We start from the raw sequence: 22,423 nt of genomic DNA, 5'->3' as shown, positions 1-22,423 counted from the left end.
AAATATACCAACTAAAAGAATAAAATAGACCAACTAAAAGAATAAAATACACCAACTAAAGGTACTTCAACTGGAGGAGGAGAATGTCTGATTTGCAACGGTACCCTTAATTCTTTGTGTTTAATGGGTCCTGTTGTGAATCGAGCACTAAAAATCACTAGAAAATAAACCTACAATCCATTTAAAAGTAAAAAAAAAATGAGAAATACCCAGCAGTAATAAGTTCCCTGTAGTCTGGGTCGGTTTTAAAAATAAGTAAATTCTTAATTTCTAACTTTCCCGAGGCTACAGTTAAGTATTACTATATCGAACTGCCTATGCATATCATATTTACAAAAAAAAGTTGAAAGAAAAAATACAATTTTCGCAAAATATTTATTAAAGAATAAACAACATTTTTACTGGAATATAGGAACATGAATAAAATAATTTTAAAACATTGTAAACAATAATTCTAATTATAAATTTTAAACTAAAAATTGAGCAAACTTCTGAAATGAGTATTTCATGAAACTTAATCTAAAAATTTCTGCAATGTCTCTAACGTACAATATATTGTTAGTAAAGGTCATGGTCAAAGGCTTGAGTTAGCATATATACAAGCCCTCTGGATAATAATTACAATTCTGGTTCCAGGTTCCAGGTTCATGATAATTGGTTTTAGATTCCAGGTTAAGGATCCTAGGTTCCAGGTTAAGGATCCTAGGTTCCAGGTTCAGGTTACCCTGGTTCATGATTCGGGTTTAGATTCCTGATTCCATATCATATCATATCATATCATATCATACAGCTAGGGTCCGGGTTCCAAGTTTGAGGATATCGATGAGATTAATATTTCTCCGACCTTGAAGCAGATCTAGATTCCGGAATAGTGCTCTCTAGGCTCATTCCTCGGGTCTTCTGATCTAAAATAAAACAAAGGAATTGAATTTTCGCCACAAACTCAATTATTCTAATCACTATGCCGTAGCCTCCTGATGGTGTAAACCTTTATTACTTCAAACTTTTTGATCTAACAGAATCTATAGTTTGAAACAGTGGTAGCGAAGATATAGGATTTTGGATTTTTCATCATCTGAGAGCTATTTTTGAAAACATTTATTCCTGTTTCGAGGATTTTTGATAATGAAGACGACATTTTCATATTTTCCAGGAATGTTCGAAAATCCAACGCCAGCAAATCTCTTTAAATTATCGTGTTTAGTAATATGAAACTAACCTATTGTTATATATTGTTTGATAAGCCTGGCAATCTCTACAGCTTGATGATCTGTTTGTATCCTAGATATTCTCTGCTGCATTAGGTTCCCACACTTCATATCCAGGTATAGGGTTCCATCCTCGGTCTCCATCTGACGCGTTGATATCACCTGGAGATACATATTCATTTATCATTCATCATTCATCATTCATCATTCATCATTCATTATGCATCATACATCATTCATCATTCATCATATATCATATATCATATATCATTCATCATTCATCATTCATCATTCATCATTCATCATTCATCATTCATCATTCATCATTCATCATTCATCATTCATCATTCATCATTCATCTATGCCCCGTATCCGTTCTATCTCATTCTGTTGAATCTTGTGGAACTAGTTTAACGCGGCCAGGCATCGTCTCAACACTATCCTCAATTACTCATTTATTTATTTTCCTGTTCTTTGCATTTTGTATGCACTTCTTGAACTTAAGAAACACCAGAAGTTTTTTAAACATGTGCATGCTTGTTTCTATCTTTATAATTTCGAATAAACAGGGTTACCGGCGAAGAATGCAACTTTATAGTCTAGACTACAGATTTAATTCAGTCCTAAGTTTTAAATTACTGATTCCCTGTAGCATTAAACTAAAATCACATCTTAGACAAATATATGCTCTAACAAGTTTCTTTCTAATGCAGAATTTACCCCTCAGACCGTGGTAGTTTTCGATTTTCATTAAAGTCTACCTTTTTGTGTGGGTAACCCTGTTAATATCTTTTTATCTTCTCAGTGCGTAAAGCATTCTCACATTGTTATGATAACCACCATATTCTCCACTTGTTATGATAACCACCACATTCTTCTTAATTTAAAACAATACTTACAGCAAAGAAACTTGACCCGAAGAGTTGCCATTGAGACAGGATTTCAAGAACTTTAGCCTTGGCTCTGCTAGAACTTAGATCCTGGACCTAGATAGATATATATAGATAGTTAGATAATCCTGTAACTTGATAGATTTATAGATAGCCAGTTCATCCTGGACTTAGATAGTTATATAGATAGTTGGATAATCCTGAACCTAGATAGATATATAGATAGTTAGATAATCCTGGACCTAGATAGATATATAGATATTTAGATAATCCTGTAACTTGATAGATTTATAGATAGCCAGTTCATCCTGGACTTAGATATTTATATAGATAGTTAGATAATCCTTGACCTAGATAGATATATAGATAGTTAGATAATCCTTGACCTAGATAGATATATAGATAGTTAGATAATCCTGACAGAGATATTTATAGAGATAGTTAGTTAATCCTGGACTTAGATAGTCATATAGATAGTTAGATAATCCTTGATCTAGATAGATATATAGCTAGTTAGATAATCCTGGACCTAGATAGATATATAGATAGTTAGATTATCCTGAACCTAGATAGATATATAGATAGTTAGATAATCCTGGACCTAGATAGTTATATAGATAGTTAGATAATCCTGGACCTAGATAGATTTATAGATAGTTAAGATAATCCTGGACCAAGATATTTATATAGATAGTTAGCAAAACGGTTGAATCGATCGGACCCAAATTTGTTGTGGACCTCGCGTGACCCCAGGAAAGGATTATGTTTTACCTCTTGCCAGCTTCCTTGAACCATGTTGACCCACTGTGGAGGTTTGATATCTCGAGCTGATAACGCTGGTTTAGGCAGCAGGAATTTAGTTTCCTGAAAGAAATAATTTTTTTTTTTATATATTTCCATCAGTTTTTTAAAAATATTTCCATTAGCTTTTATAAAATATTTCTATCAGTTTTTTTAAATATTTCCATCAGTTTTTTAAAATATTTCCATCAGTTTTAAAAATATTTCCATCAGCTTTTATAAAATATTTCCATCAGTTTTTTTTAAATATTTCCATCAGTTTTTAAAAATATTTCCATCAGTTTTTAAAAATATTTCCATCAGTTTTAAAAATATTTCCATCAGTTTTTTAAAATATTTCCATCAGTTTTTTAAAATTTTTCCATCAGTTTTTTAACATATTTCCATCAGTATTTTAACATATTTCCATCAGTTTTTTAAACTATTTCCATCAGTTTTTTAAAAATATTTCCATCAGTTTTTTAACATATTTCCATCAGTTTTTTAACATATTTCCATCAGTATTTCAAAATATTTCCATCAGTTTTTTAACATATTTCCACCAGTTTTTTAAAAATATTTCCATCAGTATTTTAACATATTTCCACCAGTTTTGCTGAGACCAAGGTGGACAACGTAATGTTGTGAATGAAGGGTTGCTTAAAATTGTGTCATTTATTAGCCATTAAATTGAAACATTAAAAATTAATCAAAACAAATAAATATTATTTTACCTTGAGAGTTGGCATATGATCCATGTCAGCTGCTTTATGGAGAAGAGCAGCAACTTTAGCAACCTACGTAAATATAATTGAAATCATTGCAAACTTTTAAAATTGTTAAAATATTTGAAATAAAATTAGTTCCAATCAACATGGGAGTTATGTGACATCGTTTGACATTGTGCACACTCATTTTTTTGGAATATCTAAAATGTGGTCTGCCACCTTCAATATTCACGGAGATTTTATAAAATAAATACAGATTTAAAATATTGAGTTTTTTCTAAAATATTTAACATCCTATTTTAAAAAAAATAAAAACTGGAAGAACGTATTACACCTAGATTTAATTTGACAATCCGTCTTTAACTTTCGGAAATAAAAAGGGTTTTGCATGTTGTCGTCTCTTAATACTTATGTTATTTAGACACCAACGTTATATTCCTAAATGTCTTGCAATATCACGTTAAGTTAAAGTATTAATTGATAAATAAAACTAATGAATAAAAATAGGATGAATTTTCATTTACCTGATAAACTATTTCCTGATCTATCTGTTCCCCAGGCATGATGAGTAGTAATCCCTCCAGATAATCTGGAGCTATCTGGTTAAACACTACCTCGATATACAGCTTGTTATCCAACCTTAATTAGATTGATTTACTTAAACATTTTATCATAACATATAAATGGATATTGCAAAATATAAAATGTAAATAAATATTGCCAAAATACAAAATATCTCTCTTGTGGATATTTCCAAAATACTAAATATATACTTAACATAAAAAAATATCTACCTAAGTGAAAATTGCCAAGAAAAATAAAAAATGACCTGAGTAAGTGAATACTCCCATAAAAACTAAATATCTACCTAAGTGGATATTGCCAAAATACAAAAATATCTACCTAATTGGATATTGCTAAAATACAAAATATCAACCTAAGTAGATCGCCAAAATACTTAAAAGACTAACTTAATTGGATATTTCCAAAATACAAAATATCTACGCAGGTGGATATTGATAAAATACTAAGTATAAACCTAAGTAGATATTGCCTAAATACTAAATGTCTACATAAGTGGGTATTGCCAAAATGCAAAATATCTACCTAAATGGATATTGCCAAAATACTAAATATGTACCTAAGTGAGTATTGCCAACCTACTAAATACTGACCGAAGTGGATATTGCCAAAATGCTAAATGTCTACCTAAATGTATTTTGCCAATATAAAAATATATACCTGAGTCAAAATTGCCAAAAAACTAAATAATACCTAAGAGGATATTGCCAGACAGATCTACAGAAAACCAGATAAAATATTGCTCCTTGCTTCATCAAATCCGTTGTTACATCAAGTATATACTGGTCCTGAATCCATATTTATATCAAATTTCTAACTTTCAAAAATTTAAGAAAATTTAAATAAAAAAAACGGCCAAAATTAATTTACCAAATTTTTTTTTTGAGAGAGAACACTGTCGAAATCTACGAAACATTTCTTCCATCAAAATACTTGACAAATCAATTTTATGTCCCGTAAACAAACTTATGAAGTTTTCTTATCAACAAAAGTCTGAGCTGGGCAAAACACTTATTCAGACATTTTATTTGAAAAGAAAGTTTAAACGATGATTTTCAAAATATTATGGTCTTGGTCCTTGTGCAGTACGGTTTTTAAAATAAACATAACAAATCAGAAATTCCAAAACAAATCTAAATTTTTAAAAAAACAAATTATTTTTTATTTTATCTTTAATTTTCTAATCTTTGCAACCAGATGTCGGAGACCATTCATATTTCAAACTATGTATATTCTTCTATATTTATAGTTTGAATTATCAAATATTTAACTCTCAGGTTCCAAAGGTTTTAGGAATAACAAACTAAGCTTGAAGTATTTAGTTATATCAAAAATTATTACTCGGATATCCGAATATTTATATATCGGATATATGGGAGAAAAAAAAAACATTTACTTGAGTGAATTATTAAAGTTTGATAAATTGATATATTTCCTTATATAAAGGCCTTGTGAAGGGTTGTCCTTCAATAATACAGAACAAGGAGAATTCTTCTCTCTCCGTCAGTGTAGTCACACCTAATCAATTCATATTCAACATTAACTAGTCAATAATAAAGAAACTCAATTTTTGCAAAAATTCTAATTTTCTAATTCCTTTATCTTTACAATCTGATGGTGTAAATCTTTGATATCTACAACTTATTTGAATTAACAAAATCCATAGTTTGAAATATCAAAGGTCTATGACATTAGGCTGGAAAGATAAAAAGGATAAAAAAGATAAAGTGAAATTGTTAAGATTTTATAAAATAACATGGTAAAAATAGGGATACACTAGCTTTGATAAAAAAGTAAAATTTGATTAAAATACTTCCTCAGTTTAACTTTTAGTTTATGTCGAAAATGTACACCATTTTTTCATTCTTAAAAGGTCTATGTTAATTTTAAGTGACCCTCGTTGCAACTCTGCACAATGGTAGTCTTAAAATTGCTTTGGCGGATGAAGTATGAATTATAAATTATGTTCAAAAGATTGAAAACTGATTATTTTCAATTGTGTTATGATTAGCACATTTCTACTGACAGGGAAAAAATAGGAATTATCATTAACTTAAAATGCTAGAAAAACGACAATATCTTCCAAATTATTGATCAAATAAAGGTGGTCCCGTGGTACATCGGCATTGCTATCTTTGCATGAAGGGTCACTTAGAATTACGCTTACAGTCCCTTTAAGCATGAAAAAGTAAAATTTTTCACATAAGATTTATAAACATTTTCATTAAAAATACAAAAAATAGTATGCTGGCGTCTATAAATAAAAAAAATTAATGTTATTCTCTTTAGGATTACCAATAGAGATAAATTTCGTAATTCACAAAGCAAAATAAAGGAGTTTATATAGATAATTTTAACCAAAACGTTTACTAAATGTATACCTATCACTTTACAGAAGTCCTCAACAATGTCTTCAACTACTGTTGTTGATTTAGTGTTGATTACTCTTTCAGTTCCTCCTGAAACATAGATTTAATTTTTGTCTAAAAGCATTTTTGCCTTTTTCTTTACAAGTTCATCCTCATTAATACGCCCTTGCATTAGCGTAATAAAAATATCGCGCGAAGGGATTATTTTAGAGATTCTTTATTTTTTTTTGTTTTTTTTTATCATTTTTTTGGTATTGTTACCCGGGAGCCGATAGATCTGTCGTTTGCTGTTCCTTCCCGCGGAAATGGCGGTGATCTCGTCAATGCTGGGCGCCATCTTGCGGCCGCCATATTTAAAAGTTTTCCTAGACACACAATAAAAAGTAACTACTGAGTGTTGCACAATAAATGGTATAGATAAACACCATTTTTGGGAATTTTTTTAATGGTGTAACCGTCTAATTTTATATTTCAAACTTTGACTATTTGATATATTATAGTATCAGGTTGCAAAGATAAGATTAGATTTCAAGTCGTGTTCAGTCTTTTTTGACCGCATTCCTTTTGTATAAAGTAAATACCTGAGATTATGAAGACAGACCAGAGCTGTTCCATGATATGCTCGCCGCTTGTCATAAGCTGCTGTTTCTAGGTATTTAAACAGGAACGGTTTCAGCAGATCAGAACAGGTAAAATACGACGCTGGAACGATAACAATATTTTTATCTAGAAAGGACCCAAAACGAACTTCTAAGTGACTCTAAAGTGGTCTGTTTACTGTTATTTATCAATGTTCAATTATCAATGTTTTGCTTTCTGGAATTTGATTATTTTAAATCGTAATTTCTGGTAAAAATGACTTCAGATTTCTGCAGCAAAGACATTGTCAAAATTCAACAGTGGAGGAAACTGTGAAAATCATACACTTCTCAAAATAGAACACTTTTTAAACCTTTTCTATTTCATTTAGTTTAAAATATTATTTTTTTCCTATGATAGAAAAGAGTCTCCATCCCTTCTGACAACTGTCCGGCTGTCGGGATTTATTGTTTGTTGTTTGCTTCATTATCTGGCAGTACACTTCGTCCTAAAAAAGTAAACAATCAATTAGCCCAGGATTGAATAATTTCTAACCAAATGTAAACAAACCACCAAGTTTTGAAAATGATTAAAAGTCTCAAATACAAAGATATTTCCAAAAATAAATATTTATTAAGACTTAGATAGATAAAAAGTATCCTAAAAACTCAGTGAAAACCATACATTAAACTGTATAAATAAAAATGGATGGTATATTTGCAGAATGATAAATTGGTTTGAATCGGTTTTATAAATGACATATTATCACAAAATACAATAAATTGCACTAGAATTCATCCAATAGAACCCAGGAACTACCATTAATTTACAGATAGTTTTATAAATGAACAGATATTTTGTATACAGCTGGGATCCCAATAAACAGATAGTTTTTTATATAGGGCGGAGTCCTAATAAACAGATAGCTTTTTATAAAGGGCGGGGTCCCAATAAACAGATAGTTTTTATAGAGGGGGCCCCAATAAACAGATATTTTTTATACAGGGTGGCACAATACACAGATTTGTTGTATACAGGAGGTCCCAATAAACAGATAGTTTTTATATAGGGGGCCCCAATAAACAGATATTTTTTATACAGGGTGTTCCAATAAACTGATAGTTTTGTATACAGGGGGTCCCATTAAACAGAAATTTTTGTATACAGGGGGTCCCAATAAACAGATAGTTTGTATACAGGTGGTCCCAATAAACAGATAGTTTGTATACAGGGGGTCCCAATAAACAGATAGTTTGTATAAAGGGGGTCCCAATAAACAGATAGTTTGTATACAGGGGGTCCCAATAAAAACATTACCTTTAAACTATCGAACTTGTAACAGTATCCAAGGACAGTTAGAGCACAATCAACCTCATGTTGGTTCTTCAACAGTTCTAGATCTCCCATATATCTGAAATTATATTACTTTTTTATTAAAGCGTCTTTGCCACCTGCAACCTTTCTTATCTATTAAACCATGAATAAGATTATATATAAAAGGGGTACATATTCAGGTTGCAAAAATGTAAGGACTATAAAATTAGAGTTGGAGGAAATGGTTTTAATTCTTCAAATTATTTTTAATCTCTTTTGAGATTTGAACGTTGAATATTTCAACAGCTAAGTTGTGTATTTCTTCTAAAAATATTTCATGACAACTCAAGAACACCTTTAAGAGAAAAGTTTAATACTTTGTTATTTAGCATTCTACAGCATGTATAAACCAATTTTAAAATATAAAACTTCATAAAGGTCATCGACGTCGTCAATTATTTTATATTTTCTTCTCATAATACAGATTAATACTAACTAACCTCATAATACTGGCAAAGCATTCAAGAGCAATTTTATTCAAATCTGCAGGTTCAAGTCTTAGCAAGGAGTTTTCTATACATTTGTCCGTCCATTTTACCAGCTCAACCTAGAGAAGAAAGATAAATAAATCTATAGATATATAGATATATAGATAGATAACTAGATAGATATATAGATAGCTAGATAGATAGAAAGATAACTTGATAGATAGATAGATATAGAGATAGATAGATACAATTCTTCTTAATCTTACCTCCAGTTGAAACAAAACTTATTTTTAGGTTGATTGATAGAATAGATAGATAAATAAATAGTTTGATAAATAGATAAATAGTACGATATGTTGATGATTAACAGAAACACAAAATCAGAACAAACCTGCTCTTTCCAGGTCCAATCTGTCGTCTTCCCTTTCTTTTTCTTCTTCTTCTTCTCCTTGCCTCCCTCCCCGGGTATCTCGAAGTTTGATTCTCTGAAGAAGCTCATTGCAAACTCTAGGAGGGGGTGCTTACCATCGTTGGAAACCTAGAGAAATGAAACATTGAAATATTATAAATAAAAGAAATAGAGGCCGGATGAGACTTTATCCTAGATGGTTTGCCCAAAAATTACTTATTTCTGAATATCTTTAATTTCCCATAAGGACCTAGGCTGTCTGTCCAAACCAGGGTCATTACTTGATTTCTTCATGATTATGATATTTTTTGTATTAACTCCATCAGAGCAATAAGTGAAAAAGATATTATTACTTTGACACATATTCTAATTCTCTAATATCAATATCTTTGCATTCTGATTGTTTAAACCTCGGATGTTTTATATTTATCAGAAATCTGAAATGTGAAAGGCCTGTGATATCAGGGTTCAAAGATAATAAAATTATACCTTCTTTTTGACTTAAAGGGACTGTTGAGGTAAAATGAAAGGTGGTATAGACTAAAGCCTTAAATATACGAGTTTTCGAAAAACTCTGAAACTGTGCTATTTTCCACTTTTCTAAACGTACAGAGACACCAGATTGAAATATTACTGGTCGCGATCAACGCCTAAAATTTCTAGGCTTTAGCTGTTTAGCTTTGATATATTTATAAAAGACGACATTACTGTTGGTCTGTCTTACAATACAAAGCAGGTAGTTTCCATTTAAACTCCGCACCTTTCGCAGGTGTGGAGACAGTTTCCAAGATGAATTTATCAATATAAAAAGGTAATAGTTGTAAACCTTAAATAACCTTTAGATTGTATGCATAAGTGTATGCATATTTATCAAGTTATATATCTTAACTATTTTGTATATTTCAGTTATGTGCTTTTGACGAGTGTTTAGTGTAAATGAGAAGGTTGAAAATAAACATCTATAAAGAAAACTTGCTCATTATATTCACAAGTCTACCCATCGACAAAACTTGTTGTCTGGGTCTTATTGAAAGGAAACCTGAAACTGATTCCTCTCAATACATTAGCCTACATTCCCTTTCATTTTACCTGAACAGTCCCTTTAAAGATATTACGAAAAAAACAGAGTTGTAATAAAACCAACCTGCGCTGCGCTGATGCTGACATCACTGATATCTCCGTTTTCAAAAGAGTCTCTCTTCCTTCCCCATCCTTCCTCCTCATCCTCCTCATCTTCATCCTCATCATCCTCATCCTTCCTGCTTCCCCTGAAATATTAGGATGGCTAAAACGATGTTTAAGATCTGATAACTCGCTTTAAATTTAATCATCCTGATTTCTTTGCCACCTGATGTCACTAACATGATATATCAATTTACGAATTCTGCTAGATATTATAGTCTAAGCTTAAACGATGAAAGATATACCACGTAGATTTAAAGGTTCTGGCAATTCAAAATTTACCCATTGAGCATAATTTTTAGTCTTTTTTCTTAAGATACATTTTTGTCGGCATATACATTTGAATGAAAAAGTACAAAATAAACAAATCCGTAAATTGAAAGATAAGTGCCTTAAAGACCAAAACACGTTTGATCTCAAATAGAAGAAACCGAATGCTTCTGGTTAGTCCCGGGGTGAAACACCATCAGATTGCAAAGATATAGCTTCGGGGATATCACGAGTTACTTTTATTTCTTCTCTATTAGGCGAATTATTGATTTTTTAGTTTTAAAATTACTGTTTTATTATATTATTTATTTATATTATATTAAGTATTATAATTAAAATTAATTTCAAAAAGGTAAAATTATTCATCAACTTTTTCCGGTTTCCATTTATCATGTTAAATTAATCACAAATATCAGAATTTTTCTATTTTGAAAATTTTAAAAATTGAAATTTATGTATGCATGAATTTGATAGACTTTTGATAATTCTGATATAAATTGCTTGCTTGCAAACTTAATTTTATTTCATAAAAAAAGATGAATTTGCAAAATTATACCTTGGAATAATTTTTTTGCATTTAAATCTGTTTTCAAACCCGACTTAAATGTGAGTTTGAAAATTGCAAGTTGTATGTAAGGAATCTCAAATAAATCGACTTATCAAACAGACATTTACAGCGCAGTACGGTCGACTCATAATAATGGGGAACCCGTAAATTATTTTGAAAAACAAAGAAATATATTCTATGTTTTTAACAGAATTAAATTAATTTCTTGTCAGAGTGTGTTATAGAAATCCACAGGTATAAAAGTGGTCAACTAAAAAACTGACTAATTGCCGCACTGCAACTGGTGTTTTACACCTTTGATACTTTAAACTATGACCATTTTATCTGGAATAGGTCACAGTATACGCCATTAATATCCATATATATATTGGAATATTAGAGTTTGAGGCAAGAAACTAGTTCTCTTTAAAAAAAAAATATGAATTAACCCCTACCTACTGCCCCACCCATCCTCCCCACTAGTATTATGTGGGCTCTGTGCCTCCTCGTAGGGGCTCTCTGCTGAGAGATGAATATCTCGAGATTCAAGTCTCTTGCTGTTCTGTCCAATTCTACTGATCAGTTTAATCTCGCGTCTATAATAACAAAAATTTTATGTTAGTATTTTTCTTCATTTTATTTTTTTTCAGATTTTTTAGACCTGATCGAGTTTGGAGAAAGCTTCTCCACATAATCAGCTGGGAAGAGTCCGTACTGGCCTTCCTTGATGCCATAGAGCCACCCACGTTGAGTGTATGGGTCGTCTTTGCGCACTACCGCGACTATATCCCCTTTTCGGAGGTTTAGCGCATTTTCATCACGGGATGTAAAATCCGCAAGTGCTCTGGAGTATTCGTACTGTCCTGACCGTGCTTCTAGACTGAACTGCTGAATCAGGTCTTTTATTGCACCTAGAAAAAAAAATTATAAAGTTATTCATAACTTTTTACTATACTTTACTGTTCACTTATTTGGGTAATTTCAGGGTAAACTAAATAGCCTATTCGCTGTTGATTGGTGTTAGTCTTACTTTTCAAAGACAAATGTGGCTGGAGAAATAGCCGATTTTTCGTTCATAATTCGAGCACAAAGGTATGGTACCTTTGTCATACCTTTATTAGATTGTACGAGAAGCATGCCTCCAGTGTTTATGTCAACTGACCAACCTGCTTTATTAGTTTGTACGAGAAGCCTGCCTCCAATGTGCATTGTACGAGTAGTCTAGCTCTAGTGTGCATTAGCAACTGATCAGCCTGCTATATTAGTTTGTACGAGTAGTCTAGCTCTAGTGTGCTTTAGCAACTGACCAGCCTGCTTTATTAGTTTGTACGAGTAGTCTAGCTCTATAGTGTGCTTTAGCAACTGACCAGCCTGCTTTATTAGTTTGTACGAGTAGTCTAGCTCTAGTGTGCATTAGCAACTGACCAACCTGCTTTATTATTTTGTACAAGTAGTTTACCTCTAGGGTGCATTGTCAACTAACCAACCTGCTTTATTAGTTTGTACGAGTAGCCTGCCTCCAGTATGCATTATCAACTGTAATCCTGTAGTTTTAATCCGACTTGTCTCGCCAATATCTTCAAACTTGAAGAAATCAACAACCTAAAAATAATATTTAAGTATTTTTTATAATCTATTAAGAAACTAATTATTTACTACGAACTAAACTTTTCTAATCTTTTTAGATGTTGTAGACCTTTGCTATTTCAAGCTGTGACATTTGCTAGAATTTGAAATACATTATATAGATTTTCACCATCTGATTAAAGTTTGAAAATTATAGTTCAAAAGTCACACCGACGTCTCAACTCTTTACAAACCATGTCAGTTACGATATTAGGTTGAAACTTCATGGATTTTGTTCATTTAAAAAGTAAATTCTTTTTATATATTTTTCTTCCACGCTGTAAGCTAGCAAACTCAAAATAAATTCATGAGATATGCGTTTTTGAATATAATTTTATTTTATTTTATTACTGCATTTATAATTTATTTACTGTGTAACATTATTATTTATAGTCATTAAATACTATATACATATAATATATATATATATATATATATATATATATATATATTATCAAAAAATTAAAAAGATCGAAACGCTGCTCGAGCGTAGGAAATACAGTTAAGAAAACCATTGATAGTGTAATTATTCAAAAATTATCTATATGTTTTGTGTCCTGTGAAATAAGTTAGACGAAACTGTTATAATTAACACATGTTTTAAAATTATGAAGATAATCAATTTTTTTACAGCTTTATAGTATAGTACCTATAGAATTTGCTCACAAGTCACAACTAATGAGCAGCACAAGCCTTTGTCCTTATCAGGAATTATTACTTTTTATAGAATAAAATAAAGAAATTTTGTGTTAATTCAATTTCATAATTATCGATATATGCATTCCAAATAAACAAACATGTTTTGCATGCTTTGACTTAAAAACAAAATAAAAACAGGCTAGGGACAAATATTACTATTTTTAAAGGGAGTGATTGGCAATTTATTTTATAGAACTGAGAATGTAGTATTGTGGAGACATTCTTTAGGATTAATTTGAGTCATATAAAACGGTTTAATGATGTATAATTACTGAGTTTAAAATTGACGCTTATTGCATTTTTCGATTTAGAAGATGCATTTGGTTCATTGCCGCACCTTCTCATAAAACATACCCTGAAAAGGTTTAATATTCCTGCAGAAATTAAGCTTTATATCAACACCCTGTATAATAACCAACTTTCTCGTGTATTTACGGACAACTTCTCTACTGATGGATTCCCCTTTAAAAGAGGAGTATTTCAAGGTGACCCGCTTAGTCCCATCATATTTCTGATGGTTTTCAATCCAATCATTGAATTTCTACAGAGTAAGAATGATTGTGGATTTAATCTGAATGAAGAGAAAATTATTACTCTGCCATTTGCTGACGATTTTTGCCTGATAACAACAGATCTGAGAAAACATCAAAAAATTCAAAATGAAACTCCATTTCTGAAAACCACCTCTGAATAACTAAACTAAACTCATGCTAAATGTCTTGTATTACACCTGTTTTTTTGCAAACCCTGTCATTTATAAAATGCGATATCCAGAGAATTAACGCAGTGTTAGAAATGGAATTAGTTTTGGAACTAATATCCCCCTGGAATATCAATAATACTTATTTATCTTATGATAATATGGTCAGAATATCATTTTTGTTGAACTATAGATTTTATTTATAATAATGGAAATCAACAAAAATTCCTAATATGTTAATCATTAATGATATTCTGACTTAAAAGTGTAACCTTGAACGCTTGAAACTTTGGAATTGTGAAATGGACCAGTTGTCCAGATGCTAAACACGGAGTAATGGTTTCTCTCAAATGGAGCTGATTCATTTCACATAAAGGAAATTACCTTTTCTTATTTCATTAAATATTAATGCGCAAATTCAGGGGACAGTTTTATTTTTCTTTTCTTTAATACAATATTTCGTAAAAAACCCGTTGCCTTTACTTTAAAACCATGTCCGTGAAAATGTAGGAAAGATTATCCAATTATTATAAATTAATGAATACGTTGAACAGTGTTAACGAATGTGAAAAAGCAGCCTTGGTTGTCGTCTTCCATCAACAATCAACAAATAACGAGAGGATAGAGTAGAGAATTATACACAGTAAAATTGCGCATAGATTCACACACATCGTGGAGTCATTATCATCGTGGTATTGGAGAAATATAGCCGATATATCATTTATAGTCACATACAGGCTTATGAGAAGGGAAGACAGAGTACCTGAACCTTTGAAATTCAGGAAGACGACAAAAAGGTAGGGCTTTTTCATGAACTATATTAAACATTTCTTCATCCAAACACAGAAGCGGCTGAGCAGACATTTGTCTGGCTCGGTAAATTTAAGAAAATTTTGAACTCTAAAACAAAACAATAGCATCACTTTTTTCTTCATTGCTTAGTTTATATCTTATATCTTAAAAGAAAGGAGCAACAATTTATACTTAATAAAAAGTAAATATTTTATACAGGAATTACATTTACAAGTAATATAAAGTAAATATTTTGACACAGGGATATAACCTTTACACAGAGAATTTACAATTTACATTTACATTTACATTTACATTTACAAGCAATATAAAGTATAAAATATTTTTACACAGGGATATAACCTTTACACAGAGAATTTACAATTTACATTTACATTTACATTTAAAAGTAATATAAAGTGAATATTTTAAACAGGGACATAACCTTTACACAGAGAATTTACAATTTACATTTACATTTACATGCAATATAAAGTAAATATTTTTACACAGGGATATAACCTTTCCACAGAGAATTTACAATATACATATACAAGTAATATAAAGTAAATATTTTGCACAGGAAAACGACCTTTACACAGAGGATTTACAATTTAAATGTAAATACTAAAAAGCAAATATTTGAATATATGCAATATATATATATATATATATATATATATATATATATAAAAATTTACAATTTGTATAGGTTCAAAATACACACAGATCTCATATCGTGCCTGGTATCAGTTTGAGCGCAGAGTCAACGTTAAAACTCATCCATTTAGGCATGGTTACCTTTGGAGAAAAGATTTTTTTAAATTCTAAAGTAAACTAATTAGATGTTAGGAACTTATTGCCAATCGAAATTTTCTCTGTAAATTAATGTTAGAATCGATTATTTCTTTTTCATCATTATATTATATTATATTGTCGTCTTTTCAATACAAATTCCAGGAAATCTACAGAAAATGTTTGTGAATACTGAGACATTACAGAAACCAATAACTGAATAAGATTACTTAGTTTCAATGATAGTAGTTAATTTTTACTCTCAACCTAATCCTAAACATCTAATTAGTTTACTGTAGAATCTTTACTGCATTTTCCGTTCACGTAATTGAATAGTTTTTAAAGGGACCGATTCTCAAAATAATCCCTCAAAAATGAATAATCTATGATGATTTTAAAGATAGAATTTGCCTCTTGCTGAACAAATATGCACGGTAAAAACGTCTCATAGGTCTTACATTTCTCCACAATACTACATTCTCAGTTCAACTATCATACATTGCCGGTCACTCCCTTTAATTCTATACATTGTATATTATTATGTTGTTTAAACTTTTCGCTGCGCTAAACTGAACTAGTAAATATATATTTATTTATCAACCGTGACATAGCTTTAAAGATGGCGACCGAAAACAGAGATGTTGGAAGTAAGGACAGATTTAAAAAGCAATAAAATTATAAAATTTAAATAACAAAAAATAAATCATCTCTTAAAAAAATATCGTATATTTTGTTGGGAAATGACATTCATTGCCATATATCTGATGTATGTAGGCGTATTCTCCCTTTAAACAATAAATCTACTGTTTCATGCTTCAGTAATGGACTGATACATTTTTACAATCATGAAATATTATTAAACAATATAAAAAAATCTAAATTAAACAGCTTTCACGTCAAACTAAAGTAAATTGTATGTAAGATTGAAATTTTATGTTTTCAACTATCACTCCTTCTGTTTTAGAGTTATAAAGAAGAACAAAAATGTTCTAAATTTCTAATAATGTTAAGATACATGTCCAGTTAAGGTTGCATGTTCAGGTTCTGCTAATTATGATAATCTATGTTTGGATAACTTATTACTTAGATATTTCGATCAAAGCTAGGTGTAAGGATCTATTGATTTCAAGATACATGTCAAGTTAAGAACAAATGATCAGGTTCTGCTAATTATGATAATCTATGTTTGGATAACTTATTACTTAGATATTTCGATCAAAGCTAGGTGTAAGGGTCTATTGATTTCAACATACATGTCAAGTTAAGAACAAATGATCAGGTTCTGCTAATTAGGAACGAAGGTCGGAGAAACTATTTGGACATTAAAAAAACTAGTTTATCATGATAAGGATGAAATGAAAACCTGGAATAGCCTTTTTATAACAAATCCACCACTTTCAAGATTAAGTTAAGTTTCGCACATGGTAGATAGATTTTATGAAGTAACGACATTTCAAAACTTTCATATTTATACTTGTCTATATAATTAAAAGTAGAAAAAAACTTTGATTGTTGCTCTTTCGAACCTGTACGCTATCTAAATGATCATTAGTGAATATTTTCCCATGATTATACATTAAAGATCTGCAATTAAGAATATATCAAGCGCAATAACCGCGGATAGATAACTGGCTTTTAGTTCCACTATTTCTAATCTTCTCTTTAAAGGGAGACATCCCTCTTCACCCTATCCCAGTTATACTCCCTAAGCACTATCTTCCCTGTACATATCCATTTACCTATCCCTATCATCCTTATCCACCCTCTCCTCCCTCCCTATTCTTGCTATCCCTCCCTATCCCTCTCCTCACTCCCTATCCCTCTCCTTCCTATCCCTCTCCTCCCTAACTATCCTTATCCTTACCTTGAGGTAATCTGTAGGAAGACTCTTCTCCCTCCTGAGTAGTTTAACTCCAATGTGGGAGACTGCCAAGTATTGAAACTCAGGGTCCTAGAACAACATAAATTGAAACTTATGGTTTTAGAACAGTATAATTGAAACTCAGGGTTCAGAACAGTATAGATTGAAACTCAGGGTCCTAGAACAGTTTTTATACCTGAATATTAGCTGATACTGGATATATCTAATCAATTTTTATACCTGGATATTAGCTGATATTGGATATATAAAATCAATATTTATACCTGGATATTAGCTGATACTGGATATATATAATCAATATTTATACCTGGATATTAGCTGATACTGGATATATATAATCAATATTTATACCTGGATATTAGCTGATACTGGATATATAGAATCAATATTTATACCTGGATATTAGCTGATACTGGATATATTCTAGCAAAGTATGTGGAGAAATCCTTGACAAGGTTTATAATCGTCTTTTTTGTGGAATTCTTGTGCTGGGAACTAGAATACACATTTCAGTTTGAACCGGACATTTTCAATTAAAATTTTCCAAAAGAGGCATTCTATGAAACTGTAAGCTTTCTTTTATTTATTTGTGATTCGAAATAAAAATTGGAAAATTAAAATCACAATTACAAATTAACGAATTTTAACGATGCTGATACCGAGAAACCGAAATTATTTTAAAATAACAAATTACATAAAAAAATCTATTTCACCAGAGATTTTTAACGAGTCTTTTGTAATTTAGGGATTCTTCATTTAAAGAGACTCATGCCCGATTCACAACAGTACCCTTGAGATCTTTATCTGATCAATATAAAATGTGGAAGATATCGTTTTTACTAAACTAAAATGGGTTCTATTCTATCTTTTAAAGATCCCTCAATCGATAATAATCGGTTTAAGTTTAAATTAACTGGGATATCATTTAGTTTAAGAATAAGAAGTGTAGTTCACCTGTGCATATTGTTTGGATCAATTTCATGTTTCTGTAGAGTACTCATTAGCTTCCTTCGCTCGCCAGGGTTCAATCGGATACATAGGGGACTGTACACGTCATAAACTATTTGACAGAACACCAAGTGTATTGCCTAAACATTATGGATTAAAGGGACTATACACGTCTTAAACTATTTGATAGAACACCAAGTGTATTGCCTAAACATTATGGATTAAAGGGACTGTACACGTCATAAACTATTTGACAGAACATCAAGTGTATTGCCTAAATATTATGGATTAAAGGGACTTTACACGTCATAAACTATTTGACAGAACACCAAGTGTATTGCCTAAACATTATTGATTAGAGGGACTGTACACGTCATAAACTATTTGACAGAACACCAAGTGTATTGCCTAAACATTATTGATTAAAGGTTTTAATTGATATTTCTGTTTCTGATTTAAATAAAAAATCACTTTAATTAAATAATGCATCATATGTTTAGATTGGTTTCACATAACATGATAACTGGTCTAATCTCAATACGACTAGATGCATTTCTACTTAGGAATAATTATATTTAGTGAGTCACACTGTATTATAATTACAGTAAAGATAGATTATATAAACCTGAGAACTGGAGATTTGTTCTCCCGGAGAGAAAACTTCCTTCCTAATCTTGAGCTTCCAGGGAACACGGTTGTAGGAGAAATGAGTTCCAGAGGTCGGGGTGTGTAACCTAGTCTTAATATCCTCCAGAGCCTGAATTAGTTAAACTCCTTATGTCCATTTAAAAGTTCCCAGCTCTGTCATTTCTTTGCAGTGATATTGAATATTATTACTATTATTTAAATGGAAGAAACCTATTCCATGGATTCTAACATGTCAGGACATTGCACGATGAGAGATAGGTTAACATTTCCCGGTAGAATGAGCCAAACTAATTCCGACTTTTCAAAAGTTTGCAGCTCAGTTTAGCTGAAGTCATTACCTGATAATCCAGATCATCAGCAAAGTTTGATCTATCCACAGGATTAAGGAACTCTGAGCTCTCTTCAAGTTCAAACCTCTCCGTTCTCTCCGTCTGCTGTGTTGATACAGATCCTCTTCTATCCCGGAACATATCTACATCTCCGGGTAGACCTACAGTACACAAATAGCATGCAAACCAATCCCACCTGCCAGATTCACTTGTTTCTATTATTGTAGTATAAACTATGTAATTGTAAACTTCAAAGCAAATCAACATTTGTTTGACATTTAACATTTATATAAATACATGGGAAATATCAAAACCTTGTATATAGTTTCCGTGATAGCAAATTATAAGTTATTTTAATTGTTATTTGATGTAAATATTATAGACATTTAAAAAGTTCTGGACAGCAAAACCTTGTAAACATGGTTTTGTATGAAAGTATAAAATTACCGTTTTTAATCTTCAAATTCAAGGAAATGATTAAGTCCATTCATTAATTTGAAATAACAACATCGTTTGCTCAAATCTTACAAAACAATGGGCACCATACACTTACAGTCAAAATTATCACTTTATAGCATGGTTTAATATTTCCCATATTTATTGGAACTTCCTGTATTAAATATAATAAATATGACTGTACAGTGTCTGATGTGTTTATATACTACCGAATGAAAACTATCCAACCAAAACTCAAGAAATTATGATAACACCCCGGGCTAAATATGTTCCACTAATTCTTAGATAATTTTGCCAATTATTTACAATCATGAATGATTGTTTTCTATAAAAAGAATCTGTTTTTGAAATTTATACTTGACATGGATCATTTGTTCATTACTGGGAGAGATACATCAAACTATAGGAAGGATAGGACGGACTAGGGAGGTAGATTTGGCTGAAGACTAGCAAACATATTGATTTGATTGGGAGAGATAGGTTGGGTTGGAAAGAATAGACTATATTAGAAGGTATATGTCGAATTGGAAGGGATATGTTGTATTGGAAGGGATAAGTTGGATTGGGAGGAATAGGATGGATTGGAAGAAATAGGTTGGATATTGGTAGGAATAAGTTTGATTGGGAGGGATATGTTTGATTGGGAGGGATAGGTTGGATTGAAAAGAATAGGTTTGGATTGGAAGGAATAGGTTGGATTGGGAGGGATAGGTTTGATTGGGAGGAATAGGTTGGATTGGAAGGAATATGTTGGATCAGAAGGAATATGTTGGATTTGAAAGAATAGGTTGGATTGGAAGTAAAAGGTAGGATTGGAAGGAATAGGTAGGATTGGAAGAAAAAGGTAGGATTGGAAGGAATAGGTTGGATTGGAAGGAATATGCTGGATTGGAAGGAATATGCTGGATTGGAAGGAATAGATTGGATCAGAAGGAATAGGTTGGATTGGGAGGGATAGGTTGGGTTGGGAGGGATAGGTTGGGTTGGAAGGAATAGGTTGGATCAGAAGGAATATGTTGGATTGGAAGTAAAAGGTTGGATCAGAAGGAATAGGTTGGATTGGGAGGGAAAGGTTGGGTTAAAAGGGATCCTGGAGTTTTTAAAAGTTTCTCTAATTATTGAACAAGTTCTGTTTTTAGTAAACAAGTTCTGTTTTTAGTAAACAAGTTCTGTGATGGTTTCTCGAGTGACCAATTATTTAAAATCCATCTAAGAAGATTATTTTGGAAAATTTGATTAAACTTTGAAACTTAAATAAATCTGACTTGGTTTATTCACAGGAAAATGAATTATCCATTTTTAAATTCATAAAACTTACATGAAGTACGCCATTCATAATAGTTTTCTAAAATTTAAAACGTCAATTAAAAATATGAAAAAAAAATACTGAAAACGGAAAAGTTGCAAATACGTTAATAAAAAATGCACTAAAAAAATAAGTCCAGTTTAATTTTGAATAATCCAAATTTTTCTTAGATGGAAAGAAAATGATTGATTAATAAAAATAATCATCTGGAGCGGGTTCAAAACCGGAACCATGAAAGAGACACACACACCCCTTCACAGACAAACGTACATATAACACACTGGGTGATTAATGAACGTGTTCCATTCATTGATTTAGGGACGAATATAACTGAAACAGGAAGACGGAAACCAGGCTGCTAATCAAGAAAATTAAGAATTAACAGAGACCAACAATTCTGCAGAATTTAGGGACATATTTTGTCATGTACTGGCACAGCACATGGGGAAGCTAAGCTATTTACTGTTTATTTAGCTGCAGCTGTAATTGCTCCTTAATTGTGCTGACAGTAAACGTAAACCCCTTGTTAACCTATTCTAAGTATTTAAATTAAACGTACAGTAAAATATTGAAATAATATTCAGTAACAAAACACAAACGTCCAAGACTGAAATTCTGATATTGTAAACGTTTTTGATCTTTTTTCAACTAAAATCAGTGAAATTATTTTAGGGTTTCCAACTAAAATCAGTGAAATTATTTTAGGGTTTCCAGTCATAATTTCGTTACGCGTAATTACGCGTAACGAAACGTAACACTTTCTTTCACTTACGCAGGAGCATTACGCGTAATTACGCATATATTACGTTTAAAAAAGAAAGTCTAGTTTCGCGTAATTAAGGCGTAATTACGCGAAATTACGTATTACGTAACAATTCCGTAATAAATAAAGTACA

At 31.2% G+C, this 22,423-nt stretch overlaps 2 protein-coding genes across 3 annotated transcripts in view; both read right to left on the bottom strand.

Moving 5' to 3' along the window:
- Positions 1 to 406: 406 nt before the first annotated feature.
- Positions 407 to 1,397, bottom strand: LOC111696626 (uncharacterized). The gene is made up of 2 exons (XM_023466285.1): positions 1,220 to 1,397; positions 407 to 905 (listed from the first exon to the last, which is right to left on the bottom strand). Exons 1-2 carry the CDS (start codon positions 1,386 to 1,388, stop codon positions 829 to 831), a joined length of 246 nt encoding a protein of 81 aa, XP_023322053.1. The 5' UTR covers positions 1,389 to 1,397; the 3' UTR covers positions 407 to 828.
- Positions 1,398 to 1,678: 281 nt separating this feature from the next.
- The window catches only part of LOC111696625 (unconventional myosin-XV), a 47,673-nt gene continuing 26,928 nt past the window's right edge, over positions 1,679 to 22,423 (bottom strand). Inside the window, exons 38-59 of one of the 2 annotated variants that reach the window (XM_023466283.1) lie at positions 19,775 to 19,926; positions 19,414 to 19,545; positions 18,795 to 18,928; positions 18,236 to 18,335; positions 17,823 to 17,909; positions 12,834 to 12,948; positions 12,008 to 12,257; positions 11,802 to 11,942; positions 10,492 to 10,615; positions 9,330 to 9,476; positions 8,951 to 9,057; positions 8,454 to 8,547; positions 7,548 to 7,644; positions 7,139 to 7,259; positions 6,819 to 6,922; positions 6,570 to 6,647; positions 5,624 to 5,706; positions 4,882 to 4,976; positions 4,131 to 4,245; positions 3,613 to 3,675; positions 2,870 to 2,962; positions 1,679 to 2,194 (exon numbers count right to left, since the gene is read on the bottom strand). In XM_023466283.1, coding sequence (XP_023322051.1) covers positions 2,087 to 2,194; positions 2,870 to 2,962; positions 3,613 to 3,675; positions 4,131 to 4,245; positions 4,882 to 4,976; positions 5,624 to 5,706; positions 6,570 to 6,647; positions 6,819 to 6,922; positions 7,139 to 7,259; positions 7,548 to 7,644; positions 8,454 to 8,547; positions 8,951 to 9,057; positions 9,330 to 9,476; positions 10,492 to 10,615; positions 11,802 to 11,942; positions 12,008 to 12,257; positions 12,834 to 12,948; positions 17,823 to 17,909; positions 18,236 to 18,335; positions 18,795 to 18,928; positions 19,414 to 19,545; positions 19,775 to 19,926 — 2,540 coding nt within the window. In that variant the 3' untranslated portion in view covers positions 1,679 to 2,086. The remainder of the gene's footprint in view (positions 2,195 to 2,869; positions 2,963 to 3,612; positions 3,676 to 4,130; positions 4,246 to 4,881; positions 4,977 to 5,623; positions 5,707 to 6,569; positions 6,648 to 6,818; positions 6,923 to 7,138; positions 7,260 to 7,547; positions 7,645 to 8,453; positions 8,548 to 8,950; positions 9,058 to 9,329; positions 9,477 to 10,491; positions 10,616 to 11,801; positions 11,943 to 12,007; positions 12,258 to 12,833; positions 12,949 to 17,822; positions 17,910 to 18,235; positions 18,336 to 18,794; positions 18,929 to 19,413; positions 19,546 to 19,774; positions 19,927 to 22,423) is intronic. The other variant, XM_023466284.1, reaches the window with a different exon arrangement.

Source organism: Eurytemora carolleeae, unplaced genomic scaffold, assembly GCF_000591075.1.
Source record: "Eurytemora carolleeae unplaced genomic scaffold, Eaff_2.0 scaffold99, whole genome shotgun sequence".
NCBI lineage: Eukaryota > Metazoa > Arthropoda > Copepoda > Calanoida > Temoridae > Eurytemora > Eurytemora carolleeae.
This window is presented reverse-complemented; position numbering and strand designations above follow the sequence as displayed.